General features: G+C 41.9%; 1 protein-coding gene across 3 annotated transcripts in view; it reads right to left on the bottom strand.

Annotated features, from left to right (window-relative positions):
* Window positions 1-9,465, bottom strand: part of c18h10orf53 (chromosome 18 C10orf53 homolog) — a 28,620-nt gene extending 19,155 nt beyond the window's left edge. For all 3 annotated transcript variants that reach the window (XM_072282051.1, XM_072282052.1, XM_072282053.1), the window contains exon 1: window positions 9,329-9,465. In XM_072282051.1, coding sequence (XP_072138152.1) covers window positions 9,329-9,422 — 94 coding nt within the window. In that variant the 5' untranslated portion in view covers window positions 9,423-9,465. The remainder of the gene's footprint in view (window positions 1-9,328) is intronic.
* Window positions 9,466-19,063: the final 9,598 nt, after the last annotated feature.

The following is a 19,063-nucleotide window of genomic DNA, read 5'->3' as shown; positions in this document are numbered from 1 at the left end:
ATAGTTTGGTGTCATTCTTCAGTACAGGAGTGTAAAGGAGAACAAAATGATTGTTACTCCAGATCCAACGCAGCAAAATAAAAGCATAAAGGGCACAATAAATATAAATAAAAAACAGTCCTATAAATGTACATCATGTACAATTAACTGTTGAGTGTAGCTATTTATACATAAGATTAGCTTATATCCATAGGGAGTGGCTGATGTGGATGTACTGGTGGTGGAATGAGTTAATGGGTTGAGGTGTTGATCAGCCTGACAGCTTGCAGCAAGTAATTGTTTTTGAAGTTAGTCGTCCTGCACGGATGCTGCATAGCCTTCTCCCTGATAAAAATGTGACAAACAGTCCACGACCAGTGTGGGCAGGATCCTTTATGATATTGCTGGCCTTTCCCAGCACCTTTCTGAATGTATATCCTTGGTGATGAGTTGGAAAGCTTTAGCTACCCATTGTAGAGCCCTCCTGTCTGCCACAGTGCAGATTCCATAAACACACAGTGATGCAGTTTCTTAGGATACTCTGAATCGTGCACCTGTAGAAGGACTTCTTTATAGATATCTGTTGAGGGTGAGATGCGGTTGTGCATCCTGACTGTCTGAGCTCTGTTGGTTAGGAAGTCCAACACCCTCAAGCAGTATACATAGTGTAAATAAAAGCAAAACTTGTACATTAAATAACATCAAAATGAAACTTAAGACCAAAACTATGTTACCTGATCAGTTAATCTTCAGTGCTAGTTTACGTAGACAGGAAATGAAATGGTGGCCTCTTTGTTTGGTGACCTTTAGCTACCTGTGATTTCTAGCTCTCCCAGAGGAACTTTAAATTACTCAGTGTTCTCATTTCAGAGGATCTGTCCTGGCATTGCTAAGAAAGCACAGCAGCGCCTGTACTTTCTTAGAAGATTTGGCATGACATCTAAAACTTTGACAAACTTCTATAGACATGTGGTGGAGAGTATATTGATTGGTTACATCACGGCGTGGTACAGAAAAACCAATGCCCTTGAACATAAAACCCTATAAAAAGTAGTGAATACAAACCAGTCCATCATGGGTAGAGCCCTCCCATCATTAAGCACATCTACATGGAGGGCTGTCTCAGGAAAATAACATCTGTCATCAAGGACCTCCATCGATCGGGTATGACCATGGATGCTGCATCTCAGCTGTCGCAGTGATATGCAAGCCAGGGCAGGATGATATGGAGAACAGGCTGTTGCCCGTGTAGCAGGCTCCCCCTCTCCACAGAGCTGATGAATCTGAAGGAGCAGTTTGGCTCTAGCAACATTGCAGGGATTGCCAGTCAATGTCGAACTCAATGTAGAACTGCCCTAGGAACTTCAGCTTTGGATTTTTTTCTCAGTGTTTATTCCTGAAGACTACCCCATGAGTAGGTATAGCTGTAAGTCAGTGGAGGTTCAAGATGAGTGTCTTCCTTCTCCTCGATGAGCTGCCAACCACGGCGATGAGCCCCATGTACCCATAGTGACTGGCTTTAAGGCACCAGTAACCCGCCTTTGTTCTTTCTCCTGTCAGTAGAAATGGTTCCGCTGGGTTTAGCAGCTAAGCCACATGCGATGGCCAGAAGCGGACTTGGTTGTCAGAGGCCATTTGAGATGCATGCCATTGGGAGCACTTAGGAGGTAGTGGGAGCTTATTCCTACTACTAGCCCCGGCTATAACAACCTTAAGGGACCTGTACTATACTATTCCATAGATTTGCTGAGTATGCCTGCAGGAAAATGAGTCTCAGGGTTGTATAGGGTGACATATATGTAATTTGATAATAAAATTTACTTTGAACTTTGAACTTTGGTAGTAAATACAAATAATAAACCCAGGCACCTAAGCTGTAACAATGAATTGAAAAGTTGTGCTGTTAAAAGTAAAACTGTTTCTTGTAAATGCTCAGTTGTTAAAAGTGCAATAGTGAAGTCCAAGGGCTAGTACTCTGAACTAGCCATCAAAGTTTTGGGAAATTTAATCTTTCAATAACAAGCCGCGACACAGGGTACTTTGGGGTAGATCTTCCATTTTCCAAATCACTGGCTGACTTCCATCGATGTTGCTGCTTGTTCCAGCAGCTGGTGATCATAAGTCCTACAGAAATGCTTTGACCTCAGGCTGAAGCAGTCAACATTTTTACACAGCATGATATTTTATGATAGTCAGCATCTTCACAAAGATTCAAAGATGACTAAAATGAAACTTACACTATTTTTTAAATATCTAAAGTTTAAAGAGCAGCATTATTTCTCACATGTACATTAAAACATACACTGAAATATGTCATTTGCGTCAATGACCAAAACAGTCTGAGGATGTGCTGGGGACAGCCCACGAGTGTCGTCATTATTTCAGTGCCAACATAGCACGCTGCTTTGACACTGAAGCATGGTGACATTTAATAACTCTAAGTTGTATGTCTTTCAATGCAGGAGGAAATCAGAGCCACACAGAGGAAACAAACACAGTCACGGGCAGGACATATAGACAGCAGCACAAACTGAACCCCAATTAATTTTACAGCTAGTGCTGTAAAGCATTGCGTTATCTGCTACGCTACTGTGCTGTCTTTTTAAACTGAAGATGAACAAAATGAAAACATTAGAAAACAATAATTAAATAATTGTACTTAAATTCAATCAATTCGTAAGACGCATCAGAGGATTTCTGCCAATGTCATGACTCAGTGTTATATCTGAAGTCCGAGATACACAGGGTAAACAGGAAGGGAGCCAATACAGTCCCCTATAGGGCCCAGTGCTCCTTATAACCATGTTGGATGCATAGGTCTGCCAGTCAGGTAATCCATTATCTGAGATACAGTGGAAGTGCATTGAACTTCTCCCAGCAATGAGGGCTGTATGATAAATTGGAAAAATCAGGTGGGTGCTGGATCCCAAGAGGGAGAATTTGTAGAATGCCTACAAGATGGGCTTTTAGAGCAACTCATGGCTAAGTCCACTAATGTTCAGCTATTCTGGATTGGGTGTTGTGCAATGAACCAGAATTGTTTAAGCTTGAGGTAAAGGAACCCACAGAAGACAGTGATCATAATATAGCAGAATTCACCCTGCAATTTTAGAGGGAGAAGCTACAGTCAAATATATCAGTATTACAGTGGAGTAAAGGGAATTATAGAGGCATGAGGGAGGAGCTGGCCAAAGTTGAATGGAAGGGGACACTAGTAGGGATAATGGGGCAGAGCAGCAATGGCTGGAGTTGCTGGGAGCAATTCGGAAGGCACAGGACAGATACACACCAAAGAAGAACTATTCTAAAGACAGGATAACACAATTGTGGCTGACAAGAGAAGTCAAAGCCAACACAAAACCAAAAGAGAGGACACATAATAGAGCAAAATTTAGTGGGAAGTTAGAGGATTGAGATGCTTTTAAAAACCAACAGACGGCAACTAAAAAAGTCATAAAGAGGTAAAAGATGGAATACAAAAGTAAGCTGCTGATAATAGCTGCCAAAGGTAACCTGGACCAGATGGTCTACACCCTAGTATTCTGAAAGAGGTGGCTGAAGAAATTTTGGAGGCATCAGTAATAAACTTTCAAGAATCAATAGATTCTGGGATGGTTCCACAGGACTGGCAAATGTCACTCCACTCTTCCAGTAGGGATCGAGGCAGAAGAAAGGAAATTATACGCCAGTTAGTCTGACCTCAGTGGTTGGGAAGATGTTGGAGCTGATTTTTAAGAAGTGATTTTGGGGTACTTGGAGGCACATGATAAAATAGGATGAAGTTAGCATGGTTTCCTTTAGGGAAAATCTTGCCTGACAGATCTGTTAGAATTCTTTGAATAAATTACAAGTAGGATAGACAAAGGAGAATTGGTGGGTGTTGTGTACTTGGATTTTCAGAGGTCCTTTGACAAGCTGGCACACATGAAACTGCTTAACAAGTTGAAAGCCCATGGTATTACATGAAAAACACTTACATGAATTAGCAGAAGGCAAAGGATGGGAATAAAGGGAGCTTTTTCTGGTTGGCTGCAGGTGACTAGTGGTGTTCCACGGAGGTCTGTATTGGGACCACCTCTTTTTAAGTTATATGTTAATGATTTGCCTTACAAGGCGCGAAACGAAGACTGTGTGGCGCGCCACTCCTCACACAGACAGTAGGTGGCCATTGACTCACAAAGAGTTCACCCACCCTTTGACAGGTTTTGTTTTTAGTCCTGTTGGGTGCCTACACACCCTCCTCCCTGGTTAACCAGAGTTCACCAGGGGGTGTGCCGGTTGTGTTGCCGACAACCCGACCCGAGAGAGGTAGTGCTGGGCTACGTGGTACCGGTAGCAAGGCAAGGCCCTGACCTGACCAGGCCCCCCTAGGCCTGAGTCGACATAGTAGTAGTTAATGATTTGGATGATGGAATTGATGTATTGTGGCCAAGTTTCCAGAGGATATGAAGGTGGAGGGACTGATAGTGTTGAGGACGCAGAGAGGCTGTAGAACAACTTAGGTTGGGAGAATGGGCAAAGAAGTGGCAGATGGACTAAAGTGTCAAGCAGTTATGATCATGCATTTTAGTAGAAGGAATAAATGCATAGACTATTTTCTAAATGGAGAGAAAATTCAAAAATCTGAGATGCAAAGGGACTTGGGAGCCCTCCTGCATTATTAAGGGTTAAATTGCAGGTTGAGTCAGTGATGAGGAAGGCAAATGCAATGTTAGCATTCATTTCAAGAGGACCAGAATATAAAAGCAAGGATGTAATGTTGAGGTTTTATATAGCACTGGTAAGGCCGCTCTTGGAGTATTATGAGCAGTTTTGGGCCACTTACCTAGTAGGGGATGAGGTAACATTTGAGAGGATTCAAAGGAGGATCAGAAAAATGATTTCAGGATTGAAAGGCTTGTCATATGAAGAGCGTTTGATAGCTCTGGACCATCACTAGGTTTCAGAAGGATAAGGGATGACCTAATTGGAACCTAATTTCTTTAGCCAGGGAGCAGTGAATCTGTGGAATTCGTTGCCAGAAGTGGCTGTGGAGGCCAAGTCACTGAGAATATTTAAAACAGAGATTGATTGATTCTTGATTAGTCAGGGCATGAAGGAATACATGGAGAAGGCAGGAGATTGGGGCTGAGAGGGAAATGGTGATGAAATGGTGGAGCAGACTGGATGGACCAAATGGCCTAATTCTGATCTTCTATCTTCTGGTCTTAGTTAATATGATTACTTTATTATTGGACTCCAATGACAGGGTGCAATCTGTATGACAGCAATGATGATTTGAGAGGTAGTCTGAGATCTCACTGTGCTTGAGACATCCTCACGGTTGAGACAGTTATTTCAATTTGTGCCAATAGAGACATCATCATTTCAGTGCAACTGAAGCCAGTGACAGATTAATGAGGCTAAGACTCGAAGGAGTCATTTGGCTCACTTTTATCTTTGTTCATCTTATTTCAGACCTTATTTTCTGTTTTATCCTACAAGTTGAGTTCAAACAACTTAGCTTGTATATGATATTGAACTTGTGAAAAATGAATGGCGTATTAAAAGTTTGAATTATAATATCCCTGGGGTAGATTGTACTTGCTTGTTTGAACATCCACCAATTTTCTAAGTCTCCCATGTGAAATAATGCATTTATACCTCAGCACTCTCACACAGAGGAACTCAGAACCATTATTTCCAGTTGGAATCCGACCAAGATTTAGAAGATTCTCATGTTCTTTTATTATAAAATGATTTCGTACAGAAGGACGTGTAACAGTTTGTTCAAAGATCAATCAATTAATTGTATTCCGCTGTTCCCTTCTCCATACTGTGAATGTTTAACCTTCAAATACTGTACTTATGCAATTCTCTTCAGAATGATACTGATTTCCTTAAATCACTCTTTTCAGGCAGTGCATTCCACATTACCTAAAGTTCAAAGTTCGAAGTAAATGTATTATTTCAGTATGTATACATCATAAAATACTACCATGAGATTCATTTTCTTGCAGGCATTCACAGTATAACAAAGAACGCAATAGAATAAAGGAAGAGCTACACATGAACAGAGACCGACAAGCAGCCAACATGCAAAAGAAGAAAAATTGTGCAAGTACAAAAGGAACAAATGATAATAATTATAAATAGGTAAGTCAATAAATAATACTGAGAACAGGAATTGTAGAGTCCTTGAAAGTGAGTTTATATTGTGGTGTGTGAAGATGTCAATGCTCTTCAGAAGTCAGATGGTTGAAAGGTAGTGCATCATGTAGAAGATTAAGAGTGGTCTAGATCTGTTGCTGCTCACCCTGGTGGAGTAGAGATAGCAGCAGCAGTTCTGGACCATTGCCCCAGGTTTATGAGTTTGTATTTTAGTATTATGAATGGCAAACTTAAATTCAAGAAGACAAATAAATTTGCTGTTTGTTAAACTGAATTCTGTTATCTAAGGTGGCAGCTATGGTTTGAGAGGGAATGATGTTAGCAGAGGTTCTCTTCATTTACCCTCATTTTTGTACTTGAAAGACCAAAGTTCAAAGTAAGTCTATTACGGAGGTACATATATGTCACCATATACAAAATGCTGGAGGAAATCTGCAGTTCAAGCCACACCTATGAAAATGAATAAGCAGTCGATGTTGACACCCTTCATCAGGACTGGAAAGGAAGGGGAAGAAACCAGAATTAGGTGGTGGAGAGAGGGGAAGGAGGATAAGCTTGAAGGAGATAGGTGAAGCTGGGTGGGTGGGGGGGAGGGGAACGAAGTAAGAAGCTGGGAGGTGATAGGTGGAAAAGCTAAAGGGAAGGAATCTGATAGGAGAGGAGAGTGGACCATGGGTGAATGTGAAGGGGAAAGGACACCAGGGAATGGTGACAGACAGATTAGGAGAAGGGATGATGTAAAAGGGGAGCAAGAGTGGGGAATGGAAGAAGCGGGATGGGGGGGGGTATAAATTACTGAAAGTAGAGAAATTGATATTCATACCATCAGGTTGGAAGCTACCCAGACAGAATTATGAGGTGTGGCTCCTCTAACCTGAGAGTGGCCTCATCATGGCAGTAGATTAGGCCATGGCCCACATGTGGGATGGGAATGGGGTTTGGAATTAAAATAGTTGGCCATCGGGAATCCCACTTTTTGCTGATGGAGCAAAGATGCTCAACAAAGCCGTTCTCCAAACTATGTTGGGTCTCACCAATGTGAAGGAGGCTGCATCCGGAGGACTGGATATAGCAGACGACCCCAAAAGATTCACAGATGGAGTGTTGTCTTATCTGGAAGGACTGTTCAGGGCCCTGAATGGAAGTGAGAGAGAGCATGAAAAGGAAGGTGTAGCCCTTCCACTTGCGGGGTTAAGTGCCAGGAAGGAGATTAGTGGGGAGGGAAAAATGAACAAGGGAACCATGGAGGGAGCAATTCCTATGGAAAGCGGATATTGGGGAGGGGGTGAGGTAAAGATGTTTTTAGTGTAGGATCCAGTCAACTGATTATTCATTTTTATGAATGCTACCTGGCCCGCTAAGTTTCTCCAACATTTCGAATGTGTTACTCTGGATTTCCAGCATCTCAGACTCTCGTGTTTATATGTCACCATATAGTACCTTGAGAGTCATTTTCTTGCAGGCATTCACAGTAGAACAAAGAAATACAATAGAATCCATGAAAAAAACCACATACAAAGACTGGCAAACTATCAATATGCAAAAGAAGACAAACTAAAAGTACAAAATGAAAACAAATAATACTGACAACATGAGTTGAAGAGTCCTTGAAGGTGAGTCCATAGGTTGTGGAACCAGTTCAGTGCTGAGGTGAGTGAAGTTATCCACACTGGTTCAGGACCCTGACGGTTAAAAGGTCATAGCTTTTCCTGAGTAAAGCTCCTGCACCTCTTCCCAATGGTAGCAGCAAGGAGAGAGCATAGCCTGGATGACTGTGGTCCTTGATGATGGATGTTAATTTCTTGCTGTAGTACTCCTTGTAGATGAGCTCAGTGGTGGGGAGGGCTTTACCTGTGATGGACTGGGCTGCATCTCCACTCTTTGTAGGGTTTTCTGTTCTTCAGCATTGATTCTTCCATACCAGGCTGTGATCCAAAACAGTCAGGACAAATATAATATGCTCTAGGTGTTCCTACTAGTACAGGTGGTTGCTACAACAATGGTTTCATTGAACCTTTCAGTGAAAAGATTCAGTTTCTCATTACACTTGGGCTTGAGCATGTCCCTACACTTCCTGAAATGTGAGTGACTAATTGCTGCATGTTAAGCAGAATAGAGTCATAGAGATACACAGAATGGAAGCAGGCCCTTCAGCCCCACTCGCCAATACTGACCCGGTTGCCTACTGGGAATACCTGAACTAGTTCCATTGGCCCATGTTTGGCACATATCCATCAAGACCTTCCCATCCATGTTACTCAGTGGCAACTTTATTAGGCACACCTGTACACCTCCTCGTTAATGCAAATCATGTGGCAACAACTCAATGCATAAAAGCATGCAGACATGGTCAAGAGGTTCAGTTGTTGTTCAGACCAAACATGAGAATGGGGAAGAAATGTGATCTAAGTGACTTTGATCATGGAATGATTGTTGGTGCCAGATAGGGTGGTTAGAGTACCTCAAAACCTGCTGCCTTCCTGTGATATTCATGCATAACTGTCTTTAGAGTTTACAGAGAAAAGTGTGAAAAGAGAACGTGGGTGGCAGTCCTGTGGGCGAAAACATCTTGTTAATGAGAGAGGTCAGAGGAGAATGGCCAGACTGGTTCAAGCAGTCAGAAGGTGACAGTAATTCAAATAACCACACATTACAACAGTGGTGTGCAGAAGAGCATCTCTGAATGCACAACAGGTCGAACCTTGAAGTGGATGGGCTACAGCAGAGAATCAAGAACATACTCTCAGTAGCCACCTTATTAGGTAATAAAGTAGCCACTGAGTGCATGGGTCAAAGTGGTTAAATGCTGTAATTTCACCCTCTGCCCCTTCCTCTGACAGCACCCTCTGTGTGAAAAGTCTTGGAAGTTTGAAAAGAAATTGCATGACATCTAACTTTGACAAACTTCTATAGATGTGTAGTGGAGAGTATATTGACTGGTTGCGTCACAACCTGGTATGGAGACACCAATGCCCTTTAATGGATAAGTTTCCAAAAAGTAGTGGATACGGCCCAGTCCCTCAGGTCCCCTATAAATCCCTCACTACGAGCCAGTGTCCTCTTGTGTTAGACCCCATACCCAGGGAAACGAAGAAATTTGCTGGCAAAATGAGTTTAAAGAGTGATGTGCACCATTCTACTGTATTGCCTGCAGATATTTTTATGAATGAAGTATGTTTTTCGGAAAAGGAGTGCTTACTCTTAAGTCCGATCAGCCGCGAGGTCCTGTAGTCCACCACCCCGCACGACTCATATGGGCCATAGCGAATGGTCACCTTCCGAGAGAGAGGCATCGAGGCGCAAGCTTTCTCAAGCCACTCTCTTGACAACCAACAACACAAAACGTTGCTATGGAAATGAACTCACCGAAAAGAGGATGTACTTCCGGGAGACAGCTGAAAAGTTACTGAGACGGGGAAAGTTGGTGCTTTCTCCGTGACTTTTCCAAACTTACTGCCAGCCAGTTCCCTACTTCGGATTAGCAGTTCCTGTTAGTTCCCTGCTGCTGGTGACTGTCGATGTACCGTGACCATGGCTGGACTTCCTTACAAAGCCCCTTCAAGCTTGGATGCACGAAGAGAAATCTTAGTCCCGCGGTGAACTCACAATGTTAAATCATTGCTTGTGTGGATGCTATCGCTGTTTGCAGAGGCTACAAGCGTGAGCATTTGGGACAGGGCACCGATCTGTGTTTGTGTCTTGATTTTATACTATCTGATTTGGTACGGTTGCTGAAATTAGGTCAAGGATAGGATGGGATCTAATATTGTCTTATCATCGGTGCAATCGCTCCGGTAGTGTGTCTGCCTGCTAGAGACCCTCCATTGGTCGCAGTCGACCATGAATGTTGCCTCCCAGTTGTCTATGTAAAATGCAAGTTAGGGCAGTAAATGGAGAGCAAGCTGTTGTCCATGTAACAGACTCCCCCTCTCTACGCAGCTGATGAATCCAAATGGCAACAGCGGCTTCACAGCAATAGCCAGTCGGCGTTAAACTCATCATAGGACAGCCTGAGAGGCAACACCTCCTCGCGGTTTACTCGCGAAGCCTTCCCCGTGAGCGGGTGTAGCCGCAAGGCAGCGGAGGTTTGAAACAATGTTCCCTCTAATTTCTAAAGACCAGTGTGCGCAAAAAAAATCTTGTGCATTTTTTTTGCCAGTGACAATAATATGTGCGCACTCAATAATTTCTAAAATAAAACAGCATAACTAAGCCAGTTCTAAAATCGACACCGTCCGCATCAGAAACCGGAAAAGGAAATGTGATTGTGTCTGATCGTGAAATATCCTTAACATGCTAACAGGGTAGAGGGTGACAGCCTTCCGTGCGCAGTTTAAATTCCTTTGTGCGCTGGTAGCAAAAGATGTGTGCGTGCGCACACTTTAGAGGAATCATTGGTTTGAGATCAGTTTCCTTTCTCCTAGCTGAGCGGCTGACAAGCCCCATTGGCCCGAAGTGCTCTGGTTTTAAGGCGCCAGGAATCTGCCCTTGACCCTTCTCCTGTCAGTAGAAACAGTTCCGTAGAAATGGCGAAGCCAGACGTGAAGGCCAGGAGTGGGACTTGGTTGTCAGAGGCTATGTGAGACGCATGCCATTGGGGGCATTTAATAAATAGAGGGAGTTTGTCCCCACTACCTCCCCCATCTATAGCAGGAGCCAGTGATAAAAGGACCAATTTCTCCACTCCTTTGGATATAACGTGCGAGCTCAAAATATATCGGAGAAACTGCTGTTACGATGTGACCCAGTTTCTGTGGTTAGTGGCACTGGTTAACCACATGTTTTGCATGCAAGCCCAATTCTAGTACACACATTTGTATTTAAATACAGCATAGAAATGGGATATTGGGCCAACCACATCCGCACTGACCTTTATGCTCATCTCAACAAATCCCATCCTTCCATACCCTGCCTGTTCAACCATCTGTATAAATGCCTCTTCAACTCCTTAATTGTATCTGAATCCACCTTCTCCTTTGACAGTGACTTATAGGTATCAAACATTCTGTGTAAAAACTTATCCCAAGGATTCCATTAAAACTCCATCCTCTCATGCATTAACATCAATTTCAAAATGCTCCCCCCCTTCACAATTCCCCATCCCCTTTTCCATCCCTCACCTTATCTCCTTGCCTGCCCATCACCTCCCTCTATACCCACTATAATTTCTTTGGGACCTTCTGTTCTCTCCTATCAGGCTCACCCTCCTCCTGCCCTGTATCTCTTTCACCAATCAACTTCCCAGCTCTTTATCCCTCCCCCTCCCGGTTTCACCTATCACCTTGTGCTTCTCTCTACCCCTCCCCCAACCAACCTTATAAATCTACTCCTCATCTTTTTTTCCCAGTCCTGCGAAGGGTCTCGGCCCAAAATGTTGACTGTACTTTTTTTCCACAGATGCTGCCTGGCCTGCTGAGTTCCTCCAGCACTTTTTGTGTGCAGCTTTTTGTTTTTGATGCCTCAATGACAGGGAAAAATGATTTTAACTATCTACTATATCAATGCTTCCCATAATCTTGAGATAATGAGGGCATTATAATCTAGAGACAGGACAAACTTGTTATCTCTGGAGGAGTGGAGGCTGAGGAGAGGTTTGATAAAAGTTTATAAAATAGAATAAACAAGAAAATCTGCAGATACTGGAAGTCAGCAGGTGCTCCTTGGCCTGTAGAGTTCCTCCAGAATTTTGTGTGTTGTGTGTTGCTACAAGATAGAATGGATAGCCACCATCTTTTACCCAGCGTCAAAATGTGGTGGATACAGTTCAGACCATCACCAAATAAACCTTCCCTGTATGTTTTGTAAATCTAGAAATTAATCGAAATAAAAACACAGGAATCCAGGACTGTGTATGTCTAGTTTTTCTTTAGTAAGGTACTCACATTTGTCGTGATTCATGTACTTCCATAACGGAATTATGTATAACCCAAACTGAATGATGTAAACAAAGAAAGAATGCTTAATCAAATAATATATTTATAATATTACTGAAATATTAAATGCATTCCACATCACTGTGCTTAGCTATAAACTCCAACTCAATGTAGAATATATCTCAACTCAAATATGTAACGCATTTCTCTCTAGTCATTTTATATATTCATACACATTATTCTATATAATACAATTACTAAATAGACTCCAGGCCTAAAGATTTAATCCCCGTGGTGGATTTCTTACTGTTGTGCTATAATCTTTTTCCTGACAGGGAGGTTCACTATTCTTGGCAGGTGAGACTTGTGACTGTGAAACAATCTCATAATGCTGTCCATACAATGCCAAAATACCCCTACCCCAAAAAAATTGCAAAAAGAAGTTTTATGGTCATTTCTTGTACTTTCAGACATACTGAACAACATATAAAAAGTTGGACGGAAATGGAGCATGCAAAAGTAAAAAAACCTGACGTTTAAAAAAATAGCTCTCAGCTTGGATGGTACAATGACTCTCAATTCCCACGTAAGGCAACCCCAATCAATGTTCATCCCAACACTGGTAAAAAGGGGGAAAATGGAAATTCTGCTGCACATTTGAGCCATTTTGGGTTGCCATATAGACCTGAGGCAGTGTGCGATGTTTTCGAGTTACCCTTTGGATCACCTCTGCCATAATAGGCAGACTTTCAATTTGCATTCAGGAGAAAACATCAAAAGGAGTGTCCTCTTGTAAACATTTCAGATATTTTCTTTTCCAAGGGTAAACAGGACAATCCATCAGCATGTCCATGATTGGTTATCTCTTGAATTCAATCTTGTAATTGTGTTCTCCAGGAAACAAAGCTCTTCTCTGCATTTGTCCTACTGTTTTTAGTGGAACACCCTTCTGTGGATTGAAAGTAGACACCAGTGGTTGATGATTTGTAATGAGAGTAAACTCTCTCCCCTGCAATACTGGTTGAAATGTTTTATACCCCAAACCAGACTCGACCTCTCTGTCAACTGGTGCATAATTTTCCTCTGCAGCCGTAATGGAATGTGATGCAAAGGCTAAGGGGCATACAGTTCCATCACTGATAACGTGTGACATGTCTGCACCTATTGTTACTGTATGCACCCGGCCACGCTAGCATTCGGGGTTTGGATGCTCCAGTCCTCCAGAATATGGATTGCTGGCTTGGTCCCTTTAAAGATTCTGTCCCGCTCCACTAATTAGCGACCATGTTTGGAACCAAGATTTGAATATTTGAAGAGCACCTGAATTTGGTGCTCAATCGTCAGCTCAGCTTTGGGTCAGTCTATGACTGCGTTTAAGATTTCTGTCCGATTTAGATTCTCATCAGGTTCTCATCTAGCATCTAGTCAAGAACCCAGTTCTTATTTCAGTGTTGAAATCATATCTCGATCCTAGTCTTGTAAACTCCAGCATTTGGATCCTTACTATCCTCGCCTAGGCCTCTCATTACACCTGTACCATAAGGTGAGGCATTGCAGGTCAATGTGCTGTGACTGTGGACAAAGTCATCAGAGACACCGAGCCTTGACTTGGGTTGAATTGACTTTATTTCTTACATCCTTCACATACAAGAGAAGTAAAAATCTTTACGTTGCATCTCCATCTAAATGTGCAATGTGAAATTTATAGTAATTTATAATAAATAGTATGTACAACAGGATAGTCGATATAACATAGAAATACAGTTGTGTCAGTATGAATTAATTAGTCTGATGGTCTGGTGGAAGAAGCTGTCCCGGAGCCTGTTCGTCCTGGCTTTCATGCTGCGGTACCGTTTCCCGGATGTAGGAGCTGGAACAGTTTATGGTCGGGGTGATTCAGGTCCCCAATGATCCTTCGGGCCCTTTTTACACACCTGTTTTTGTAAATGTCCTGAAGAGCGGGAAGTTCACATCTATAGATGCGCTGGGGCTGTCCACACCACTCTCTGTAGAGTCCTGCGATTGAGGGAAGTACAGTTCCCATAGCAGGCAGTGATGCAACCAGTCAGGATGCTCTCAATTGTGCCCCTGTAGAAAGTTCTTAGGATTTTTGGACCCACACCAAACTTCTTCAACTGTCTGAGGTGAAAGAGGCGCTGTTGTGCCTTTTTCACCACACAGACGGTATGTACAGACCACGTGAGATCCTCAGTGATGTTTATGTCGAGGAACTTAAAGCTGTTCATCCTCTCAACCCCAGATCCAATGATCTCAATAGGGGCTAGCTTGTCTCCATTCCTCCTGTAGTCATCAACTAGCTCCTTTGTTTTTGCAACATTGAGGGAGAGGTTGTTTTCTTGACACCACTGTGGCAGGGTGATGACTTCTCTCTGTAGGCTGCCTCATTATTATTTCAGATTAGGTCAATCAGTGTAGTGTTGTCAGCAAATTTAATTAGCAGATTGGAGCTGTGGGTGGCGACACAATCATGGATATACAGAGAGTAAAGGTGGGGGCTTAGTACACAGCCCTGAGGGGCACATAGTGGATATAGAAGTATTTATTCAGCAAAAATGAGTAGCAGGCACATATTCAAGACACTCTTAGAAGAAAAGGCCTGCCTGACCCAATATTAATGACATTTTTATATGCTAAAGATCAAAGGTAACAGCAAAACAACTCTATAGTTACAATGTGTCTACAATGCTTCCTTTGAATTACATGTAATTTTAAAACACCTCCTTCTTCACACCTAAACTCCAGACACCGAAAATGAATGTTAATCAGCATTGTCTCTCTCTAGCTGTACTCGTACACATGCAGAGATCAAGTGAATGGGTGTTTCCTGGTTTTCAATCAACCCCAATCTGCAGTTCCAGGTAAACTATTGTTCTGACCTACATTTTCAATTCAAACTACAATCCACGTCAAATCTGAAGATTGGTTGCAGATGAGATTAATATTTGCTATATAACCTAACTCCAGTATATGCCCGAACACAGTGTTGAATATGGCAGATTTAGAAGGTCAGGTTTGGAATGGGTAAGAGAACATTCAACACAAAATCATTGTTAAGCCATTGAATTCCTTTGCTGTAATTGTTCAGGGGTATCAGTCAGATTATCACCCATGTAATTAACAAACTCACTGAATACTGAAGTGCTTAATTTGAAAAATACTTCAATAAATAGGAGAGATGAGAAAAGTTGTCAGAATGGAATGAACTAGGTTTCAGAGTTTTTGAGTGTTGGTCCTTACCAAGTCAGGGTCATCAAGCAAAATTTCAAAGTTACGTTTCTTGCATTAGGGATCAATATCAGAAGGATCATAGAAGGACAATAAATCAGCCATCATGGAATGGTGAAGCAGACTCGATACGCCAAGTGACCTAATTTTGCTCCTACAGTATGTTTTATGTCTTATGGTCTAATATACTTTATACTTTATTGTCGCCAAACAATTGATACTAGTACGTTCAATCATCATAGCGATATTTGATTCTGCACTTCCCGCTCCCTGGATTACAAATCGATAGTAAATATTAAACATTTAAATTATAAATCATAAATAGGAAATAGAACAATGGGAAGTAAGGTAGTGCAAAAAAACCGAGAGGCAGGTCCGGATATTTGGAGGGTACGGCCCAGATCCGGGTCAGGATCCGTTCAGCAGTCTTATCACAGTTGGAAAGAAGCTGTTCCCAAATTTGGCCGTACGGGTCTTCAAGCTCCTGAGCCTTCTCCTGGAGGGAAGGGGGATGAAAAGTGTGTTGGCTGGGTGGGTCATGCCCTTGATTATCCCGGCAGCAATGCTCCGACAACGTGCGGTGTAAGGTGAGTCCACGGACGGAAGATTGGTTTGTGTGATGTGCTGCGCCGTGTTCACGATCTTCTGCAGCTTCTTCCGGTCTTGGACAGGACAACTTCCATACCAGATTGTGATGCACCCTAGAAGAATGCTTTCTACGGTGCATCTATAAAAATTAGTGAGGGTTTTAGAAGACAGGCCAAATTTCTTTAGTTTTCTCAGGAAGTAAAGGCGCTGGTGGGCCTTCTTGGCAGTGGACTCTGCTTGGGTGGGCCAAGTCAGGTCATTTGTGATATTGACCCCGAGGAACTTAAAGCTTTTGACCTGTTCCACTTGCGCATCACCAATGTAAATTGGGTCGTGCGGTCCACTGCTCCTTCTGAAGTCAACAACCAATTCCTTCGTCTTGCTGACGTTGAGGGATAGGTTATTGTCTTCGCACCATGCCACCAGGTTCTTAATTTCCTCTCTGTACTCAAACTCATCGTTACCCGAGATACGGCCTACAATTGTTATGTCATCAGCAAATTTATATATTGAGTTCAATGGAAACTTGGCTACACAATCATGGGTGTACAGTGAGTACAGCAGGGGGCTGAGTACACAGCCTTGTGGGGCACCAGTGCTCAGAGTGATTGTAGAGGAGAGCTTGTCCCCTATTTTTACAGCCTGGGTCCTGTCTGTGAGGAATATAATCTATTCTGAAGGAAGGTACTTGAAGCAATCTGGCCAGGCTTAAGCCCAAATCACAATTTCTATTTTTCTCATAGTCAGTCTTGTTGGCCTGTCTTAATAACCATCACAATGGACTCAGTTGGCATTAAAAAACTTAATAAAGAATTTGCTATTATAAATTAGATTAAACCTATGGTTGGGTTCAGTTGTTCTCTGATCTTGACAATTTACTTGCAAGTGTTTCGTCACCAGATGAGGAGACATTGTCAGTACTCTGTTCATTGTGGTGTGTCCTCTGAATGTCTGCCCTTTATATACTTATCAATCAGCTGATTCGTCACCATTTCCTCCCCACATGACAATGAGTTTCTGAAAAGGCGATCACTCAGCTAATTGATAGGTATATAAAGGCCAAGCATTCAGAGGACACACGACAATCGACAGCGCATTGATGATGTCTCCTTGTATGGTGACAAAACATTGCAAATAAATTGCCAAAATTAGAGAACAACTGAACCCAACCATCAACTACCTGAGCTACACATCTCCTGGATTATTTCCAATAAACCAATATTAATGTTGACTGAGTTTCTGTTCAATTCTCAAGTTTTTTTTGTAGGAATTTGTTTAAAAGCCAAGACCAAATAAATAGAACAGCATTTCAATATAACACAGCATTTTTCCAATATACTTTATTGAAGAAAAGTCTGAACTAATTTTTAAGAAAAAGCAAAGCCTTGCACTGTATTCATCATGCAGTTTTATTCCACAGAATTTTCCAGCAAAAATGAAATTATTTGCTTCCCTCCTGCACACATATATTATCCAGCATTTAAAATCTGTCATTTGAAAGGCTCTTTCCCAGAATTTGAGTCCCACCTCTGTCTGAACAAACTAACCAACTTCGGTCTTGCTAAATCCTTTCAACCATGTTTAAACAGTTCCCAGTTATTAAATGAAAATAAATTATCATTTTTGATAGAAACAGACTAAAAATTTCAGTGTGCTTTGCTTTCTCTGTTCTCCTTCAGAATGGGCATGGTTAGGAATTTACAGCAAAATTATTTTTATATCACTTGATTCCAATCTGTCAGGATGGATGTTGTACCTCATAGTCTGTCACATAAATTAATAGTTATTTGTTCAGAAGCTGTGATATTTTGAATAAGTTCTTCAGGTCTAAACTTCATCTTAAATAATGGGCGACTCATTGGGAATTGCAGCAATGAATCTTCTGATTGCAGATAGAATGGTAGAAATTGCAACACCATACAAATCCATTCCATCCATGCACCCTTAAATGGAGCTCCCTCTTGGTACTTGTCCAGATTCAGATTTATTTATCACATGTACAGTGAAATGCGTTGTATGCACTAACAACCAACAAACACCTAACGATGTTCTGAACAGTCCACAGATGTCACCATACATGCTGGCGTCAACACAGCATGCCCACAATGTTCAGCAGAGCAACACAGAACACAACTTGCAACAAAACAACAGCAGCAAAACAAGCCACTTTCCTCCCTTCCCCCCTCCCTCTCACTCACCCACACACACGGATAGTCCATCAACTCCAAGACAGGCCTCCAGTCTCCAGACTTCAGGCTTCAGTCATCGGCTTTAACTGCTGGACTTCCGATTGAATCTTCGATATCAACCCTCGGACGAGCCATATTCATTTTCCTGTACCCAATTTCTTTGTAGATAGTCTTTGTGACAGTCCAACACCAGGATGAAAGTGTTTATTATTTCCAAATGATATTCTTAATTATATGGCTTTGCAACCAATTTCTGTCCTTGACTAAACACCAGCCTATTGGAAACCTTTGTAATTCCCTTCATCTATCATTCTAATTTTATACATTTTAAGTCATTTGTTTCCACATTAAAAGCAATCCATCACAGGAAAAGCCCTCCCAACCATCCTCAGAGATCCTCACCACCCGGGCCATGCTCTCATCTTGCTGTTGCTGTCAGGTAGAAGGTACAAGAGCCATAGGACTCACACCACTAGGTTCAAGAACAGTTTCTACCCCTCAACCATCAGGCTCTTGAATAAAAGGGGATAACTACACTCACTTGTCCATCCATTGAGATGTTCCAACAACCAATGATCTCACTTTTAAATACTCTTTATCTCATTATCTCATGTTCTCATTATTTGTTGCTATTCATTTATATTTGCATTTGCAGTTCGTTGTCTTCTGCACTCTGGTTGATCTTTCATTGATCCTGTTATAGTTACTATTCTATAGATTTGCTGAGTATGCCCACAAGAAGACAAATCTCAGGGTTGTTTGTGGTGACATAGATGTACTTTGATAATAAAATTTACTTTCACTTTGAATATAGGAGCAAATAAAAGTATATGTTGGACACCAGGACCATTATATAGATTTAACAACATTTATTTATATTATGTTGTTTGAAGAGATGAGGGAAGTGATTTTACTTTAGACACTGGACACGACAAACTGATCCCTAGTCTATTCCAAGTTACACAAGGGAGGAAGCTTTTGGTGGTTACAATGCCTCCTCCCTGTTTTAACATTATTTTGTTAAACAACATGCACAAT

This window comes from Mobula birostris, chromosome 18 (genome assembly GCF_030028105.1).
Source record: "Mobula birostris isolate sMobBir1 chromosome 18, sMobBir1.hap1, whole genome shotgun sequence".
NCBI classification, from domain to species: Eukaryota; Metazoa; Chordata; class Chondrichthyes; order Myliobatiformes; family Myliobatidae; genus Mobula; species Mobula birostris.
Note: the sequence above shows the minus strand (reverse complement) of the source record. Positions and strands in the feature narration are given on the sequence as shown.